Source organism: Drosophila takahashii, chromosome 2R (genome assembly GCF_030179915.1).
Source record: "Drosophila takahashii strain IR98-3 E-12201 chromosome 2R, DtakHiC1v2, whole genome shotgun sequence".
NCBI classification, from domain to species: domain Eukaryota; kingdom Metazoa; phylum Arthropoda; class Insecta; order Diptera; family Drosophilidae; genus Drosophila; species Drosophila takahashii.
The window spans coordinates 4,660,312-4,677,988 of NC_091679.1; the positions used below are offsets into that span (position 1 = coordinate 4,660,312).

At 37.7% G+C, this 17,677-nt stretch overlaps 1 protein-coding gene and 1 long non-coding RNA gene across 3 annotated transcripts in view; one reads left to right on the forward strand and one right to left on the reverse strand.

Annotated features, from left to right (window-relative positions):
• The window catches only part of LOC138912471 (uncharacterized), a 243,488-nt gene that overhangs the window by 194,785 nt on the left and 31,026 nt on the right, over positions 1-17,677 (forward strand). Inside the window, exon 3 of one of the 2 annotated variants that reach the window (XM_070213388.1) lies at positions 9,521-9,557. The exons of the other annotated variant lie outside the window; for it this stretch is intronic. Within the exon in view, the coding sequence (XP_070069489.1) occupies positions 9,521-9,542 (22 nt within the window). The 3' untranslated portion in view covers positions 9,543-9,557. Of the gene's footprint in view, positions 1-9,520; positions 9,558-17,677 lie in introns of those variants that run through there. 2 annotated transcript variants of the gene reach the window in all.
• Positions 1-17,677, reverse strand: part of LOC138912474 (uncharacterized) — a 199,026-nt gene that overhangs the window by 72,030 nt on the left and 109,319 nt on the right. The gene's annotated exons all lie outside the window — the stretch shown is intronic.

A 17,677-nucleotide genomic window follows, 5' to 3' on the forward strand; every position in this document is an offset into this window, starting at 1 on the left:
ATAGCAAAAAATACAAAAATAGTTAAAAGTTTCGAATTTTTTTTTTTTTTTTTTGTTAAGGTTTTTAGTTTAAAAAAAACATTCTCTGTAGTTGCCGGATGGCGACCTCCATCGATGAATCAGTGGTTACGTGTTTGACTACCGGGTCTTTTGTGTTGTTCTGTGTTCGCCGCGGAGCTTTCTGAGGGCCACTTCCTGTCGGGATGTTGTCTTTAAATATTTTCTGATATTTTTCTACCAGGTCCTTCAATGCCGCTAATCTTGAGGCATACTCCTCTCCGGTAGATAGTGCCGCTTTCTCGACCTCTTCGTCTAGGACAGAAAACTGCTGCCAGAGATCGTTCAACTGGCTTAGCCGACCGGCATAATAGCCGTTCCGTTTGCGTCGTTCGGCCGAATCCTTGCTATAGTTCTTTCTGACCTGTTGGATTTGCCCTTGTACCTCATTTTGATCGTCAAGTAGACGATTGTGTAAGTCGACTCTGTTTTGACTTGTTTTCTCTATGAATGAGGTCGACATAATGTTTGCAGTTTCTACTCTTGTTTTCGCGATGGCGAATCCTGTGAAGCTGGATGATGCTCGGTATTTTGGGAAGCTGTCTAGTGGTTGCTAAGGAAACGGGCTTCACTTTCTCGTAGCTCGCTGGAAAGAATCTCCTTCTGCTCATCAAACCTTGCATTGATAAGTTGGAGCATCTGTGTTAAGGATTCATCAGGACGCCGGCTCGCTTTCAAATCGTGGTTGGTTTTTTCCCGCAGGCGCTTAGCAGCTAACATGTTGCTGTTGAGTGCGTTCTTTTCTTTTTTTGAGTGCGTTTTGTTAAGTGATTTTGTTTTGATTCGGTTTCGCAGTAATTGCTTAGTGTTTTGTTTTTGCATATTGCCAGTGAGTGTGTGTGGAGTTTTCGGTTTCTTTTCACTTTTCCACTGTTGGCTTTTATTTAACAAAATTAAGTTTTATTGGCTTTACACAATTTCCACTGTATTAAGTGCACAGAATCTGAGTTAGTGAGAACTTTATGAAGATATTTATTCCGACTTAAAAATTGAAATGCGAGTTTCTCTATGATTTTAAAGCGTTTTTTGCGGAGCTCCAAATTTTACGACTTTCACCTTCTCTTCACTCTTCTAATTCATTTTGTTTGATCCCAAGCGTGGCTTGTAGACCAATATAAGTTTGTATACGAGGCCTCTTCCCGGAGGTCAGAAAAGAAGACCGCGGAGTTATAAGATGGATTGATAACTGATTTATTGTGAGCTTGGTACATGCTTATATACTAGTTGGAGATGAGGAAGTTAAGTGTAAAGAATAGTGGAATGGGTTGTATTCTGGAGTAGGTCAGTATGTTTTGACTATATCTGCGTTTAGCGTAGTTGGGTCAGCTGACACTGCAGAATGTGTTGACCGCTTGGCGGGTCAGTGAGACAACAGTGATCAACAAATATTATAATATCTGCCGTGGGTGCAACTGAACGCCTGGTACTGTTAACAATTGTACTACTGCTTGATTTGTTGTTCGTTAGTCATGTTAAGCAACATTGAGAACGAACATTCTCCTCCCCATTGAGGGGTACCCTCAATTAAAAAAAAAATGTCGGCCACCTTACGTAGCATTATATGATGCCGTCGCTGGCAGACTCGACAGTTGGTTGATGATTTATAGACTTCGACCTTATGAGCTGTAGACATGAGAATAATAACTTGCCGCCGCGTTTAAGGATCCATTTCTTGAAAACGGATACATGACCTTATGGAATGTGGCCCTAGGTGACAAATCTTGCAGCTCTCTTCGTTGTTGACTGATTGATTTTGGATTGTTGTTTTAGGTTGTGCGTTTATCGTCTCAAACAGGCAAGCGCGGCGCTCAATAAACGTCAGTACACTCGTTAAGGCTGGAATTTCAATTGGTGCATCGGCTGAATTTTCCAGTGCGGCTAGGCTCTTATGATCTAGTTTTTTCCTGATAAGAAGACCAAGGACTGGATCCCATGATTTCGTGTTGAGTGTGCTTAAAGTCTTCTGCACTGTATCGTGTAGTGTTCGAAGCTCTTGTGCAGTCCCGTTGATGGGCATGTGATCGACTATTTTCCCTATTGCAGCAAACACCAACACTTTGCCGTTTTGGTACCTCAGTTTTAGGTTTTTCCAGGTGTCTTGTGAAAAGGCTGTATCCGCCAAAATGTTCCTTGCTTCACCGCGAAGAGAGCTCTGAAGAATATGTAGCTTCTGGCTGGCTGAGTATGGCTTACTATGGACTAATTCTACAAACAAGTCGTGGAATCGGGGCCAACCTAGATATTCCCCACCAAATTCAGGAATCTTGATTGGCGGGAGCTATAGATTTAGGCTCATTTGAGCGTCGTTTTCTCGAAGTAAGGTCATTTCATATTCTTGGTATAATGCCCTGAATCGGCCTATTTCTGCTTCGGCGGCGGCCCACAGTGTAAGATTTTGCCAATCTAGCGGGACTTTTAGCAAAAGTTGAACTATTTTTGAGGTCGATGAGCTTTAAGCAGCAGTTTTAGAAAGGTTCAACTATTACGAAAACAGGCACAAAACAAAACAAACAATTTTTTTGGAAGATAACTGTTTTTAAAGTTGGACTTTAGAAATGCATGCAAAATTGCACTGGGAAGCAAGCAACAGTTGACAAAGTTTAGTCTTATCAATTGCATCGCGTGATCAGTGGGAGCAGCCAAAAGTTATTTTTCCCAGAAACTTTAGACAATTTTTATTGCCAAAAGTGCCGAAAAGTAAGTGTATTTTTTCGTGTTTCTGTTTTTTGGTGGAAAAAAACTTATATTATTCTATCCTATTCTATCCAACCAGAACATACATCCTTCACATTCATTCTGATTCAGAATCTAAAATAAAATCTTGCTCATATTTTGCCCAAAGACCTTCTATTTAGAAATGAGTGAAATAGGCCGTGCTGCATTTTTCGAGGTTTGGTCGAAAATATAAAAACCACTCAGCGGGACGCTCTTGTAAAGCACGCAGTGATGGTGTTTGGCAATGACATCGATCACTCCAAATTGAAATTACACTGTCTTTTGGAAAAGGAAAAGCCAAGAATTGTTGCCTACGATAGATGAGGATCAATTGCTATCGGCTGCAGAACAGGCTTTGCGGCGGAAGGAAAACGGGATTCAGCTAAATTAATTAATGAATTACCAAATGCTCCCCCGTCCACGGGGACTATAATTAAGGAAGCTAAATTATCTTCTAATAACACTGCAAAACACCATTCAGCAGATCAAGCACTTGCCCTTCTGATAGATAGTAAATTATCAATGCACCAGTACAATACCACAAAAATTGTCTGTCCAAAATTATATCCATGTTATGATCTCGTTAAGGAGTCAAAAATGTTATGCTATCCTACTGGTATAAAGGTAAGAGAATCCTATGATGAAATAAGTTTACAATCCCTTATTGATTATAATGGATAAGGTGATCCTAGCGTCTCTAAGGAACGAGGTGTTTCTGTACTTAGACGACTTACTAATAGTCTCAGATACTTTTGAAAGATATAGAAGTTCTGAAAGAGGTTGCGTCTCACCTTCAAAATGCCAAATTGACCATAAACGTAGAAAAAAGCAATTTTTGCATCAAAGAGGTTTAATACTTGGAACATGTGATTGGTCATGGAACCGTAGGCACAGACCCAGATAAAATATCTGCAATTCTGGATTTCCCTAGCCCTCGCTTAATGAAACAGGTTCGCCGTTTCTTAGGAATGACGGGTTGGTACAATAAATTCATAAAAAATTTTGCCGCGTTAGCTTCTCCAATTACCGATACGCTCAGAAACAGAAATAAATTTGCTTGGACTGAGGAAGCTCAACAAGCATTTGAAATCTTGAAAGAACACATGTGTACGGCCCCTGTGTTGCAAAGCCAAATTTTGACGCCTGTTTTCCATCCATTGTGATGCAAGCAACACTGGAGTGGGCGCTGTTCTAATGCAGGACGACGCCGAGGGAAACGAAGTTCCAATCTCCTTTATGTCCAAAAAACTAAATAAATGTCAATCAAATTACACAGTCACAGAAAAGGAGTGTTTGGCAGCCGTTTTGGCTGTAAAAAAATTCAGGGCATATGTGGAGGGACAAGAGTTTTCAATTATAACCGATCACGCGTCCTTAAAGTGGCTTATGTCCGAGGGAGACCTCAGTTCTCGTCTTGCACGATGGGCCCTAAAATTGCAGGGACTTAAGTTCAAAATCAGCCATAGAACAGGAAGCCAAAATGTAGTGCCAGACGCCTTGTCAAGGACTTTTACGGAAGACCTTTCGGTCTTAGAAATATCTAGTTTAGTGGATATGAAAAGGGAAAAATTACGAAGATCTAAAAGCAGCTATTTCCACGGGAGTACAACAATTAGGTGAGGTTAAGGTCAGCAACGGATATGTTTATCGTTTCAGATTTGTTAAAAAAAACGCATGAAGATCCCTTAGCAGCACACTGTGGCATAGCCAAAATGTTCGAAAACTTGAGAAGATATTTCTATTGGCCAAATTTATCGGTGGACGTCAAGGATTTTGTTAATAGGTGTGAAGTGGGCAAGACAACAAAGCATCCCAGTCAGACTTTAAGACCAGCCTTGGGAGATACTGGTCAAAGGCTCTACGTCGACTTTTCAGGGCCGTATCGGCGTTGCTCGGAAGGGCATGTAGGACCTTTTATTGTGGTCGATCATGCTTCAAAGTTTCCCTTTCTGAAAGCCATGAAGAAATTTACCACCGAGCCTATTCTCTCATTCCTTGAAAAATAAATATTCCATTGTTTCGGCGTACCGGAAACTATTATTTCCGATAATGGAGTGCAGTTCAAATCAGTGGCGTTCAACGCTTTACTCGAGAAATATGGGATCGCACACTCCTATACGGCGATTTACGCTCCACAAGCCAACGCCTCAGAAAGGGTGAATAGATCAGTGTTAGCTGCCATCAAAGCGTACATAGAGCCAAGCCAAAAGAATTGGGATAGTAAACTCAGTAGCATATGTTGCGCGTGGAGGTCAAGTTTTCATTCGGCCATAAAAACGACACCGTACAGAATGGTTTTTAGTCAGCACATGCTAGTAGATGGAAAATCATATAAAATCATTAGGGAGCTAGGATTGCTAGAGGATAGAAATGTACAGTTCAGTAAGGATGACTCGCGAGTCATAATAAGGCGTACTGCTCAGGAGTCGATGGAAGCCCAAAGGGAAAGGAATGAAAGGGCTTATAACTTGCGAAGCCGAATTGTGTCGTATCAACCAGGTCAAAAGGTCTTTCGCCGGAACTTCCAGCAAACTATCTTCGCTAAGGGTTTTAGCTCAAAGCTAGCACCGGTTTTTATATAGTCTAGAATCCGAAAAAAACTGGGCTCAGCCTATTATGAAATTGAGGACCTCCAAGGAAGGTTAATTGGCAAATACCACGCGTGACAAGATAATAAGACAAGCTGGTATCTCTCTTGTGCCGATAGCTCACCCCAAGTGAGATTTTGGTGGGGGGGAACTGTAGGATTGCTTGTCTGTTGGCTAAGATTGCTTTCGGCCCAAAAGTAGGCAACGGAAATTGGCCAGAACGATTTTGGACGGGGATAAGTCTCTTGAGCCAAATTTCCGGAATTTCACCAAAGTGGTGAGCGAGGTCGTACTCAGGGTCCCGACCCGAAGTCAATTTCATGTAGTATCACACCAGAATTACCAGTTGCAAGTGCAGTGAGCAGTGCATATATCATCATTTAACTGAGCCAAAGGAAAATTCAAAAATTACCAGAATTAGCAAAACTACCGGCAATTGCCGTCTCAATTTGTAAAAGTGCTAAAGTGCCAGCCCCTAGAGGGTAAGTTTTTTTGTTGAGAAAGTGAAGAAACGGCGGCTGAACGCCTTAATATTTCAGGTGGTACCCGGTTACATAACCCCGGTCCGCCAAAAGCCAGGCTTGGGCTTAAGAAGCGTTTGAAGAACAAAGGGCCAACAGGAGTAAATTTATAAACCTGCAACCTCCAATCAAACCAGCAGCAGCAGCAGCATCCGAGATCCCGCAGCAGCAAACATAGCGGCGAGAATTTTATTTATATTATCTACATATTTTTTGATAATTTCTACATCCACTTTTATATATTGTAGAATAGCCAGCATAACATAGGCTAGGGATAGTTGCAGGCAATACATTTAATAAGTTGTAGGGAAAACAATACCCAAACAAAATTCATTAAATTCCTTTGAAATACAAAATCAACTCTAATCACATTTAAAATTTAAAAGTAACGAATTTTACGCGTCATTTTACGCCGCTAGAAACAGATCGGAAGCAGAAATTTAGTTTAATAAGTTTTAAGAGTATAGATTTAGCCATCAAGAGAGAAGGTCATTAGCAGGAAAACATGCATTAGAGCAGAGCAGTCCCTTCTTCCCATTTTCGTTTCACTTCCCTCTCCCACATCTTAGCTGCCAAATCGCGGCATAAGCGGGACTTAGAGCAAATAGCTGAGTACCGCTTTAGATTGAGTGAGCAAGTCAAAATGAGAGCGGCATATTTAGCTCTCTCTTTCGTAATGTAGTTGAGGTTCTCTTTCACAGGCCCATCGAGAAGCGCTTCATCGTGGGATCCCAAAGTGAGTCTATTGCAATGTATTACAAGAATTTCAACTACCCTTTTTTAAAAAAAAATCGACTCAAGCAGTCTAATCGGGAAACTAAAGTAATTTAAAGAAAAGAAAAATTAAGATTTAAACCATTCTAAATCCCGTGCTGAGTAAAAAAAAATAAATCCAATTCCATAAATTTTCTCCCATAAAACCCAACCCACAACTCCCTGTTCTTAAAATTTAAAAATGAAAGCCACAAAAACAATGGCATAAGTTTACACATGTAACCCGCTCTCTACATAACTCCCTGTAAAATCGCAACCTTATCTACATCAGCATTGAATAATTAAGCGATCGCTATATTTAGGTTTTTTATATTAAATTTCAATGTTTACTCACAACAAATTTTTACCAACTTGATAATTTAATCGTGGATAGGCTACGTAGAACTTCTCCTTCATCAATTAGAGGGTTGAAAATGGCGTAGGGGTAGCTACAATTGATCCTGGTATTATTTTTGCAATTGGTGGATTGGAAAAAGTCCGCAAACAGGTTGCCAATATCTTGATCATTCGATGCAGATACATTACTTAGCTGTAGTGATGGAGGAAATTTGTTGGCTTTGCGCTTTGAGTTGACGAAAGAGTAAACTGATTTAGGATTGCTGCGAAATTCGTTTTTACAGCGTAGGAGGCAGCTGTTATAACATTCAGAATTATGCAGGAAGTAATTGGATTTAGCAACGCAGTATTAGGAAAATCAGACTGAAGTCCTGTTTTGGTGTACTTCTTATTATTTTTTATAGTTTTTAAGTGAGCCAAGTGTTTGGAAGACCATGGAGGGCTGTTAGAGTTCCTAACAACTGTTTAAGGGACTAATTCATCAAAAATGGAATAAAGGATGTTTGAGCTCAATCTCAAGGAACAATTCTCAAGAATTGTTTGTGGAAGTTATAGCCCGCAATTACAATTGTATATTTTCGTTGATTCCTCGTTGAATACAGATTATCGACTCCCCTGACGTTACAATATCTTGTCTGTTCTATGTTCTCGCATAGCCGATTGCCTGATGTGTATTAGAATTTAACATATTATAAGAGAAACCTAACATAACAATTGAACAGGGACCCTAACTGTTATGAGTTTTATGTTAAAAATCACATTTTAACAGTTATTTTCTGATTTGTAAAGTAAAAGTCAAAGAATAACTGTTATTTTTTGAGTTTTATAATAAAAGTTGTCAAATAACCGTTATTCGTCGTGATCAAAAATAAAACTCAAACTTGATTTATGGCGATTTTGTGGGTAAAACAAATTTTAAAAAAATATAGTTATACAATATGCACGGTTGGCTTTTTTTAAAGATTTTTTGTAAGTTATATAAAACTCGGTTAGCATGTTTTTTTTTAATAATTTCATTTTTTCAAAAATGTCAAGAGAATAACTGTTATACATAAAAATCAACAAATAACAGTTATTTTTGACTTTTATTCTAAAAATCAAATAAATAAAAATCATTACGGATTTGTAAACTACAATGGCTTACAAAAATAATGGTGTATTTCAAAAAATTTTTGGACTCTTCTAAGTGCATGATTTTTTTGGTAAGAAAAATTTACAATAACAGTTATTTTCGGTCCCTGCAATTGAAGAAATAATATAATCGAACTTTAGTTAGTCTTCTCCTCAAACATCCTCCCCCTTGAAATGATGGACTTTCAATTTCAACAGGAAGCGGTGCTATTTTATGGATTGGCCTGCGGAATTCGCGCGTTCTGGTCTTCAGCTCTACGACTCGAACTCTTCCATCCTGACCAGGAATGACTGCTGTTACTCGAGCAAGGCTCCATTGCCTCGGCGGCGAATTGTCCTCGTGAATCAGCACGAATTGCCCGACTTGAATGTTGGGTTGGGGCGTGTTCCATTTTGCCCGGAACTGAAGTCGAGGGGGAAAACCTCAACACTCTTTTCAATCGCCTTTGTTTTTCACTACACCTGACCCCTCCTCCGCGAGTTAGGTCTATTTTTCGAGTCCGCCCGCGCCAAAGAATCTCACTTGTTGATCCAATAATCATAATAAAATCGCCGGCATTTATATATTTAAACGAGCAATTAACAAAAACAAATTACGAAATCTTTAAACATGCCATGCGACTCAAAAAACAAAGGCGGGTTGCGGCCGTCTTTACTCGCCGTGGAGACGTATTTGTCAAGCCTATAGACGGAGGAGAGGCTTACTATGTGCAAAGCTCTAATGAGCTTTCTGATCTGAGTAGAGATGCGGGCGAAATTGACTCAAGCAGAGATGCCGCTTTAAAGAATAATCCATTTTGTAATTAAAATATTTTTTATTTCTATATTAGGATTTGAAATTAGTTTAATATCTTTTATTCTTGTAAATCTATTGTCTAGGATCAGTCGCATTGTTAATTTAGTAGTTAGCCAAATTTCTTGTCTGGTGTGTAGTCCTTGTTTTTCTATTTTGATATTTAAAATTATATTATTATGATATTAGTCATGCCCTTCTGCGCATCCTGGCAAAGCAGAAACCTGGTCTCAAGATTTGTCATATAAATGCCCAAAGCCTGCCAAAGAAAATGGAAGAGTTTAGGTATATGTTTGTAAATTCGGAAATTGATGTTATATGTGTTTCTGAAACATGGTTTGTCCAGAGTCTGTGTGATGTGCTAATATCGTGTGATGGATATAGTGTGTACCGTTCTGATCGTGTCAGTAATGGGGGAGGAGTTGCAATATATGTAAACAAAAAATTAAAAGCCCAAATTATTTGTCAACACACAATTAACAGTGCAATAGAATATATTTTTCTTGAATTACATAACCCGATAATGCAGAACAATCTATTAATTGGCTGCATTTATCGTCCGCATTGTAACACAAATTATAATGATCTTATCAATCTTCTGTCAGATATTACAGTAAACTTTACTGATGTAATCCTTGCGGGCGATCTTAATAGTGATATTCTGAGGGAATCTCATCTTAACAGCAACATGGAATCGCTAGTTCTGAAACCAGTGAATCTCTCATTTCCAACCCACTTCAGCAGAACACGTAACACATTATTAGATTGTTTTTTGTGAGTGATGTTAATAATATATGTTTGTATGATCAGCTAATCGTTCCGTCATTTTCAAAACATGACCTTATATACCTGACCTATAATTTTGACCTTAACTACACTGACCATACAATAGTTTACCGTGATTTTAAGAATATTAACTATATACTGCTGAGCGAAGCATTTGACCAGTGTATATGGGACAATATTTACAGTCTTCCAACAGTTGATCTTCAACTCAACCTTCTTCAACATAATATTAGCCAATTATACGATAGTTTTGTTCCAGTCAAAAGTAAAACAATTCGACCGTCAGAAAAACCATGGTTTAGTAATAATATAAAATTGGCAATTAGAAAACGAAATGAAGCATACCAGAAGTGGAAAAGATACAAGACACCGCAACACCACAGCACATTTGTAACGGCACGAAGATTTAAAAATGCAACCTCTTCGAGTCAAACATGGAAACAAATTAAAACTCTAGGGATAGGTAAACAAACCACATCACAGGATCTAGATGTTGACATAGATGAACTCAACCTAAAATTAGCAGACTGCACAGTTCCTGAGGTCACAACCAACACGTACCTGAATTCAGTACCTGAAAACATCTGTGATACTAGGTTTAGATTTATGTGTGTTGACCAATGTGATGTCTTAGATAATATTCTTAAAGTTAAGTCTAACGCAGTTGGGCCTGACGATATTTATCCTAAATTTATAAAAATTCTACTTCCTAAACTTATCCCGTACCTTACGCACACATTTAACACGGCCCTTACCACGTCTACGTTCCCGGATTGCTGGAAAACCGCCAAAATTATCCCAATACCCAAAGCAAGCAAAGAATACCGCCCTATATCTATTCTTCCATACCTCTCGAAGGTGTTTGAAAATATTGTCGCATCATAAATAAATAATTTTATATCTGCCAACAGTCTCCTTAATGATCATCAATCTGGATTTGGAAAAAATCGTAGCTGCACATCAGCCATCTTAAAAATAACAGAAGATATTCGTCAACAGACGGACAACTGTAATGTCACCTTCTTACTGTTGCTGGACTATAGCAAAGCATTCGACAAAGTGAATCATGAAATCCTGTGCTCAAAACTCAAAAACTTTTATTTCTTTTCTAATACTGCCGTCAAACTTATGTGTTCGTATCTTAAAATCCGTCGCCAATATGTTGTATCGTCAAATATTTGTTCTTCGTTTGCGTATCTGAAGCGTGGTTTACCCCAGGGTTCGGTTCTCGGACCACTATTATTCACCCTCTATATAAATGATCTTCCGTCTGTATTGTCGACATGTAGTGTCCATTTATATGCTGATGATGTCCAGATGTATGTTAGTCGTCCCTTAAATAGAATTAGTGAGTGTTTAGATATTTGTAGAATGGAGCTTGGTAAAGAAAATGAATGGGCAAATTACAACGGTCTCGCCATCAATCCATCAAAATCAAAGTGCTTGATCATTTTTAAAAAGAAGTTATGCAATAATACACTAAGCCCCTTGATGATAAATAACACACCAATTGAGTACGTGGAAACCGCCAATAATCTGGGTATCACATTCAATAGAACATTAAATTGGGATGACCACGTAAATAAAGCGATAGGCAAAACATATGGGCTAATAACATCCTTGTCACTAGTTAATTCTTCCTTACCTTACTGCGCGTCTACTTATTGCGAAGTCTTGTCTAATACCCACACTCTTCTATGGTCTAGAGATCTATGCAAATTGTGATTTTGCAAGCCAACATAAACTAAAAGTAGCATACAATAGTATTGCGCGTTTTATATATAATTTGCATAGATCCAACCATGTAACTCTATTTGCTTACAAAATATTTAACCTTAGCTTGGCAGATTATATTAAAGCCGAACAATAATCTTTTTACACAAAGTTATATACACCAGAGAGCCATCATACCTATTTGATAAACTACAATTTTCCAGATCTACAAGAACAAAGAATATTATATGCATCCGACACAGGTTTCTGCTCTCAAATAGACAATTTTTTGTTAATGCGATTAGAACGTGGAATGAACTTTCCAATTACATAAAAGAAACTAGGAGCGCACCTCTATTTAAGACAAATCTTCTTTCACACCTAAAAAATAGCAGCTCTAGTATGCTATATGCTGTATTATCATATCTTAACATGGCGACTTATCCCCAAAACTTCTTCCTTTGTTTTTTTTTTTTTTTAAATTCTGTTCACGCCAAAAGGGCGTTTAGTTTCGGCAGGCAGTGTCGAGCGGCAGTTTTCTCCAGATCTCCACATCTCGCTCGCTCGCACTGCCCTTCGCTCTCCCTCTCCAACTCTCCCCCAAGTCTCCGCTCCACTCTGGAGCCACTAAGCTTAGATAATTGTAATTAGTTCTAATTTACAAGTGTAATAATAAACAGCCGCACGTCGCGCAATACCCCGAAAAGTTTTTCCTGTGTTTTTCAATACCCAATCTCTACGCGGATCGCACCCGTCGTTTTCCCTGGGACTACATAAGTTCTGCGAGCAAGCCGCCGCCCTAACATTTGATCCTTCTACCGGATCTTTGGACTTCCACTCCTGGATTTTTCCGAAGATTATCTCCAGCAGCTACGGTGGCTTGACCCGCTCCAGATAAGTGCTTTCCAATTCCTATTATTTGCCGGTCATACAGCCAGTTGTTCGAACCCCATTTCGTTCAACTTGTTGTATGATTTCTTGTCTAAATCCAAAAGAGATTTAATCCGACGCAACGGCATTTAATATATATATTCCAATATATCGCAATTCCTTTGTGCCCAACTTCCGTACACTCCAAATAATTTCGTTGCTATCCAAAAGTTTTCAAATCCGCAGTGATAATTTATTAAAGTTACAAATAAATATATATGCCTAAAAACACGAAGTGTTTGTAAAATATTACCCAGCCACAGTAGAAGTTTACGATTTTTAAAAAGGCACTCTGCATTTTTTACTGTGTTCCAGCTGCGTGTATATATTTAAACATAAATATTCTAATAAAGTCCACTTATACTACTCTGCATTTCTAAATCAAAAAGTTGACATGTTAAAATCTGACAAGGAATGGGATGGGGTAAAGTCCTAGTTATACCGTTACTCGTAGAGTAAAAGGGTATATTAGATTCGTGCAAAAGTATGTAACAGCTAGAAGGAAGCGTTTCCGACCCCATAAAGTATATATATTCTTGATAAGGGGCACTAGCCGAGTCGATCTAGCCATGTCCGTCTGTCCGTCTGTCTGTCTGTATGAACGCTGAGATCTCAGAAACTACAAAAGCTAGAAGGTTGAGATTTTCCACACATATTCTTTGGCTTCCTACGCAGCGCAAGTTTAGTTTAGCCGAGCTCCACGCCCCCTCTAACGCCCACAATCGCCCACTAACGATTTTAAAATGGGTCCTGCGCCCACATCTTTAAAGATTTCCGAAAAGTATAAATGCAATTTTGTTGTGTATATTTATACCTATCAAAATGTAGAAGACATTTTTCAAATCGGACCATTCATTAAAAAGTTATACGCAATCAAAATTTATATATCTACCTCCCTCGCACTCCCTTTAGCTGAGTTACGATTATTAGTCGGGACAGCATCCCGAGTACAGCACTAGCACTCCCTTTAGCTGAGTGACGGGTATTAGATAGTCGGAACACCAAACCGACTATAGCGTTCTCTCTTGTTTTACACTTAATTTTTAGCGAAACTTTAAGGCCCATGCGCACCGCCTTAACGATGTAATAAAATTTTTCTGTTTTCGCATAAATTTATTGGACACAGACACCTACCATTTAAGATGCTGAGCTCAGCTGACCTTAAAAAAGTCCACCCTAGTGGGCATACTGCGAAAAGTTTTGGAAGATAAAAGTTAAATATTATTAGTAGGGATGTCGAAATATTTAAAAATATCGTATCGATGATATTTTTTATTTAAACAAAAAATCAAAATGATATTTGATATATCAGAAAAAAAATATCTATATATCAGATATTTTTGATATTTTTTTATTTTATTTTTATTTTATTTTTGTTTTATTATTGTTTTTTTAATTTTAAGCTGCGTAAGCATTAACCACTAAACATTAACCCACATACGATCTTAAATTATATTTTTATAATTTTTAGTTTATATTTATTAATAAATGAAAGAAAACAATATTTATTTTTGCTTTCTTTTGTTTTTATTTATAATATTCAAGTCAGGTATTTCCCGCGCATTTTTTTTAGCGCGTTTTCTTGAATTCTGAATGCTATGCTATGCATTTTCACTTGCCGAAAAATAAATTTTAGCGGCGCTCATCTTTCACATATGTATTTTTTCTTGTCCCGATGAAAAGTGAGACCACTTAAAATTATCAAAAAAAAATGTGAAAAAAAATCGATGATATATGATAATTATTCAAAAAAAATATCACGATAAAAATATTTATTTTTTCGTAAAAAATATCGATATATTTATATTTTGATATATTTTCGACATCCCTAATTATTAGATTGATTGAATTAGATGTATGAATTGCACAAAATATTTGCGTATTTTTATACCCGTTACTCGTAGAGTAAAAGGGTATATTAGATTCGTGCAAAAGTATGTAACAGGTAGAAGGAAGCGTTTCCGACCCTATAAACTATATATATTCTTGATCAGGATCACCAGCCGAGTCGATCTAGCCATGTCCGTCTGTCTGTCCGTCTGTCTGTCCGTCTGTCTGTCTGTATGAACGCTGAGATCTCAGAAACTACAAAAGCTAGAAGGTTGAGATTTCCCACACATATTCTTTGGCTTCCTACGCAGCGCAAGTTTATTTTAGCCGAGCGCCACGCCCCCTCTAACGCCCACAATCGCCCACTAACGATTTTAAAATGGGTCCTGCGCCCACATCTTTAAAGATTTCCGAAAAGTAAAAATGCAATTTTGTTGTGTATATTTATTCCTATCGAAATGTAGAAGACATTTTTCAAATCGGACCATTCATTAAAAAGTTATACGCAATCAAAATGTATATATCTATCTCCCTCGCACTCCCTTTAGCTGAGTTACGATTATTAGTCGGGATACCAACCCGAGTACAGCGTTCGCACTCCCTTTAGCTGAGTGACGGGTATTAGATAGTCGGGACACCAACCCGACTATAGCGTTCTCTCTTGTTCTTTCCTATAGTAAATAAACTCTATGTTACTTAGATCAAAAAATTGAATGAAAAAACACGAGAGAGAAATTTGGGAGAGCGTTGTCTCTGGCGCCGTTTCGGTTGCTCCGCCGGCGACACTGTCGGCCTAGTGATGATTTTTGACCAAAATTCATCACCTGTTCCTCACCATTTTTAGACGCTCTTTCACTGCTATTTCAGCACCTTAATTTCGTAAAGAGAGAGAGGGGGTTGGTGAGAGAGTCGATTCTGCCGAGGCTCTGCAAGCGTCGCAGTCGACTTACTGCTATTTTAGCGCTCGTGCTGAATTTGGGAACAGCAGGGTAGGATTTTGTGGAACTATGGATCAAATAAAAATACCTCTTAACGAGGTAAAAAACTAGTGACGATCGCACCTTCAACATACAAAAGTTCTGATATCAACATTTGTGACGAAAAATTATTACACTCGTCATTAAATAGACTTTCTAATATTTTCTTATTCGGCCCGCCCTATCAAATTATTCCAGCCTTTTTCCCTTCACAGGCATTTTCTATTGCAGCGTGCCGAATGAGAAAATATTAGAAAGTCTATTTAATGACGAGTGTAATAATTTTTCGTCACAAATGTTGATTTCAGAACTTTTGTATGTTGAAGGTGCAATCGTCACTAGTTTTTTACCTCGTTAAGAGGTGTTTTTATTTGATATCAGAAGTTTTTGTTTGTTTACATATATTTTACATCAGCTTATCTTCTCTATATTTAATTTAGTGACTTATTTTGCAGGTGCAAATTTAAAGAAAACTGTTGCACACTTTCTTCTTGAATTTGAATGTCATCTTGATCAGGACAATGTTATTATGGTGACGGACCGAGGAGAAAATATGATTTCCGCGTACAAGAACAACAAGCATACTTACTGCATTAATCACATGCTCAATAATGTCGTAGAAAAATCATTTGACGACCCAGATATGAACAAAATGCTAGGACAAGCTTCCAAGCTTGTAAAATATTTTAAAAAGTCCGGGGAGAACTCTAATCTTAAATCGTCCCTAAAAAGTCTGTGTCCTACGCGATGGAATACTGCGTTTTATATGCTGCGTTCTATACAGGATGAATGGGCTGCAATTTCAGGAATTCTAATAAGGAAGAAGGAGGAGAGCCGTCTTGGAGATCTTAACTTAAAAAACCTAAAAGAAGTAACTGAAATTCTCGAACATTTTGAAAAGACGTCTAAATTTCTTGAAAGCGAAAACTATCCCACTTTACATATGGTCATTCCAGAAATTCACTCCCTAAAAAAAAAGTGTAATATAGACTCAAATGATTCGGATCTAGCGTGCAGCCTCAAAATTTTATTGTTTAACTACATAGACTCCATTGTTATACCTAACATCACTGAGTACCACAAAATAGCTTTATTCTTATTCCCACCAGGAAACGAACTTCTACAGTTCACAGACACCGAAAAATTCAAAACAATTGAAGACTGTAAACAATTAATGAAAAATTTTTTGGATGCACATGACGAAAATGGAAATCAACAGACTGTCTCAAAAACCAATGATAGGTTTGCAGACCTTGTACGCAATTTCGCGAACGATACCGCTGATGATAAAGTCGACCGGGAAATGACAGCATACTTAACAACTATAACATTATACACCGAGGACTTTGATCCCTTAAGTGGTGGGAAACCAATAAAAACCAATTCCCATTATTATTTAAGGCAAGCTGCCAAGTTCTGGGAACCCCCGCAAGCAGTGCTTTATCTGAAAGATCCTTTTCTTTGGCCGGAAATCTTATTTCAGAGAAGCGCAATGCCATTGCAACAAATCCAGAAATGATAAAGGAAATAATGTTCTTAAACTGTAATACAAACAAATAAAAATGTATAACATCAAAACAACTTATTAGCCAAAATAAGAAACGTTGAACTGCTATAAGTAAATTAATTAAAATATTAAGCAATATAATATTCCCCGAATTTCTTCAATCAGATTGCTTTTCCTACATAAGATCTGTTCCTACATAACATTGTTGAGCTCTGTACCTACATAACACTTTTGAGCTCTGTTCCTACATAAAATTTTTTAGGTATGTTCGGATACTTGATCTACTAAACATGATCTATGATCTACCATACTTGCTTTTTTTCGATCAAACAAACAGCTCAACGTAAAAATGTGTGAGCTGAGCTACTCGATCCGAAAATTTCTATGAGCTGATTTACTCGAAATGTTTTTCTGAAATTTGAGTCAAAGGGCATTTCGAGTATACTCGTGCAGGGCTCTAATTTACAAGACCTTCACCCAGAAAAAAAATTACATTTAGGGTGTTCAATTGCGTTGCAAACTTTGTAAAGTGTAAAAGTGTAAATCAATTCCAACAACAATTTCTATACAAAATAGTTTTCAAGGCCTACTTTTGAAAACTATTTTGTATAGAAACTAGCAATACCCGAAGCGACGTTGTCCGCATTAGCAAAGCATTTGTTGCTGATTTTTACATATGCATATTCAAATTCAAATTAATATCAGAGTAAAATCCGGCGTAACCTTAGCTAAACAGTAAACCCACTTAAAACGCACTAATATTCTAATCCTTCAAACCATAACATACCTTACCTTAGCACCGCATTACCTTAATATTACCCCACCCTAACCCCACCTATTTTATTCTAACCCTTTGCCCACTTATTTAGCACCGTAATGCTGTTTTCACTATTTCCTAGTCTTAACCCACCTTACCACCAGTTTTTCCTCTTCTTAGCTAACCTAACTTTAGTCTCACCTGAAAAAAAATGTTCCTTACTATACTTACTTACTTTAAATTAATTTTTTGTAGTAAAACT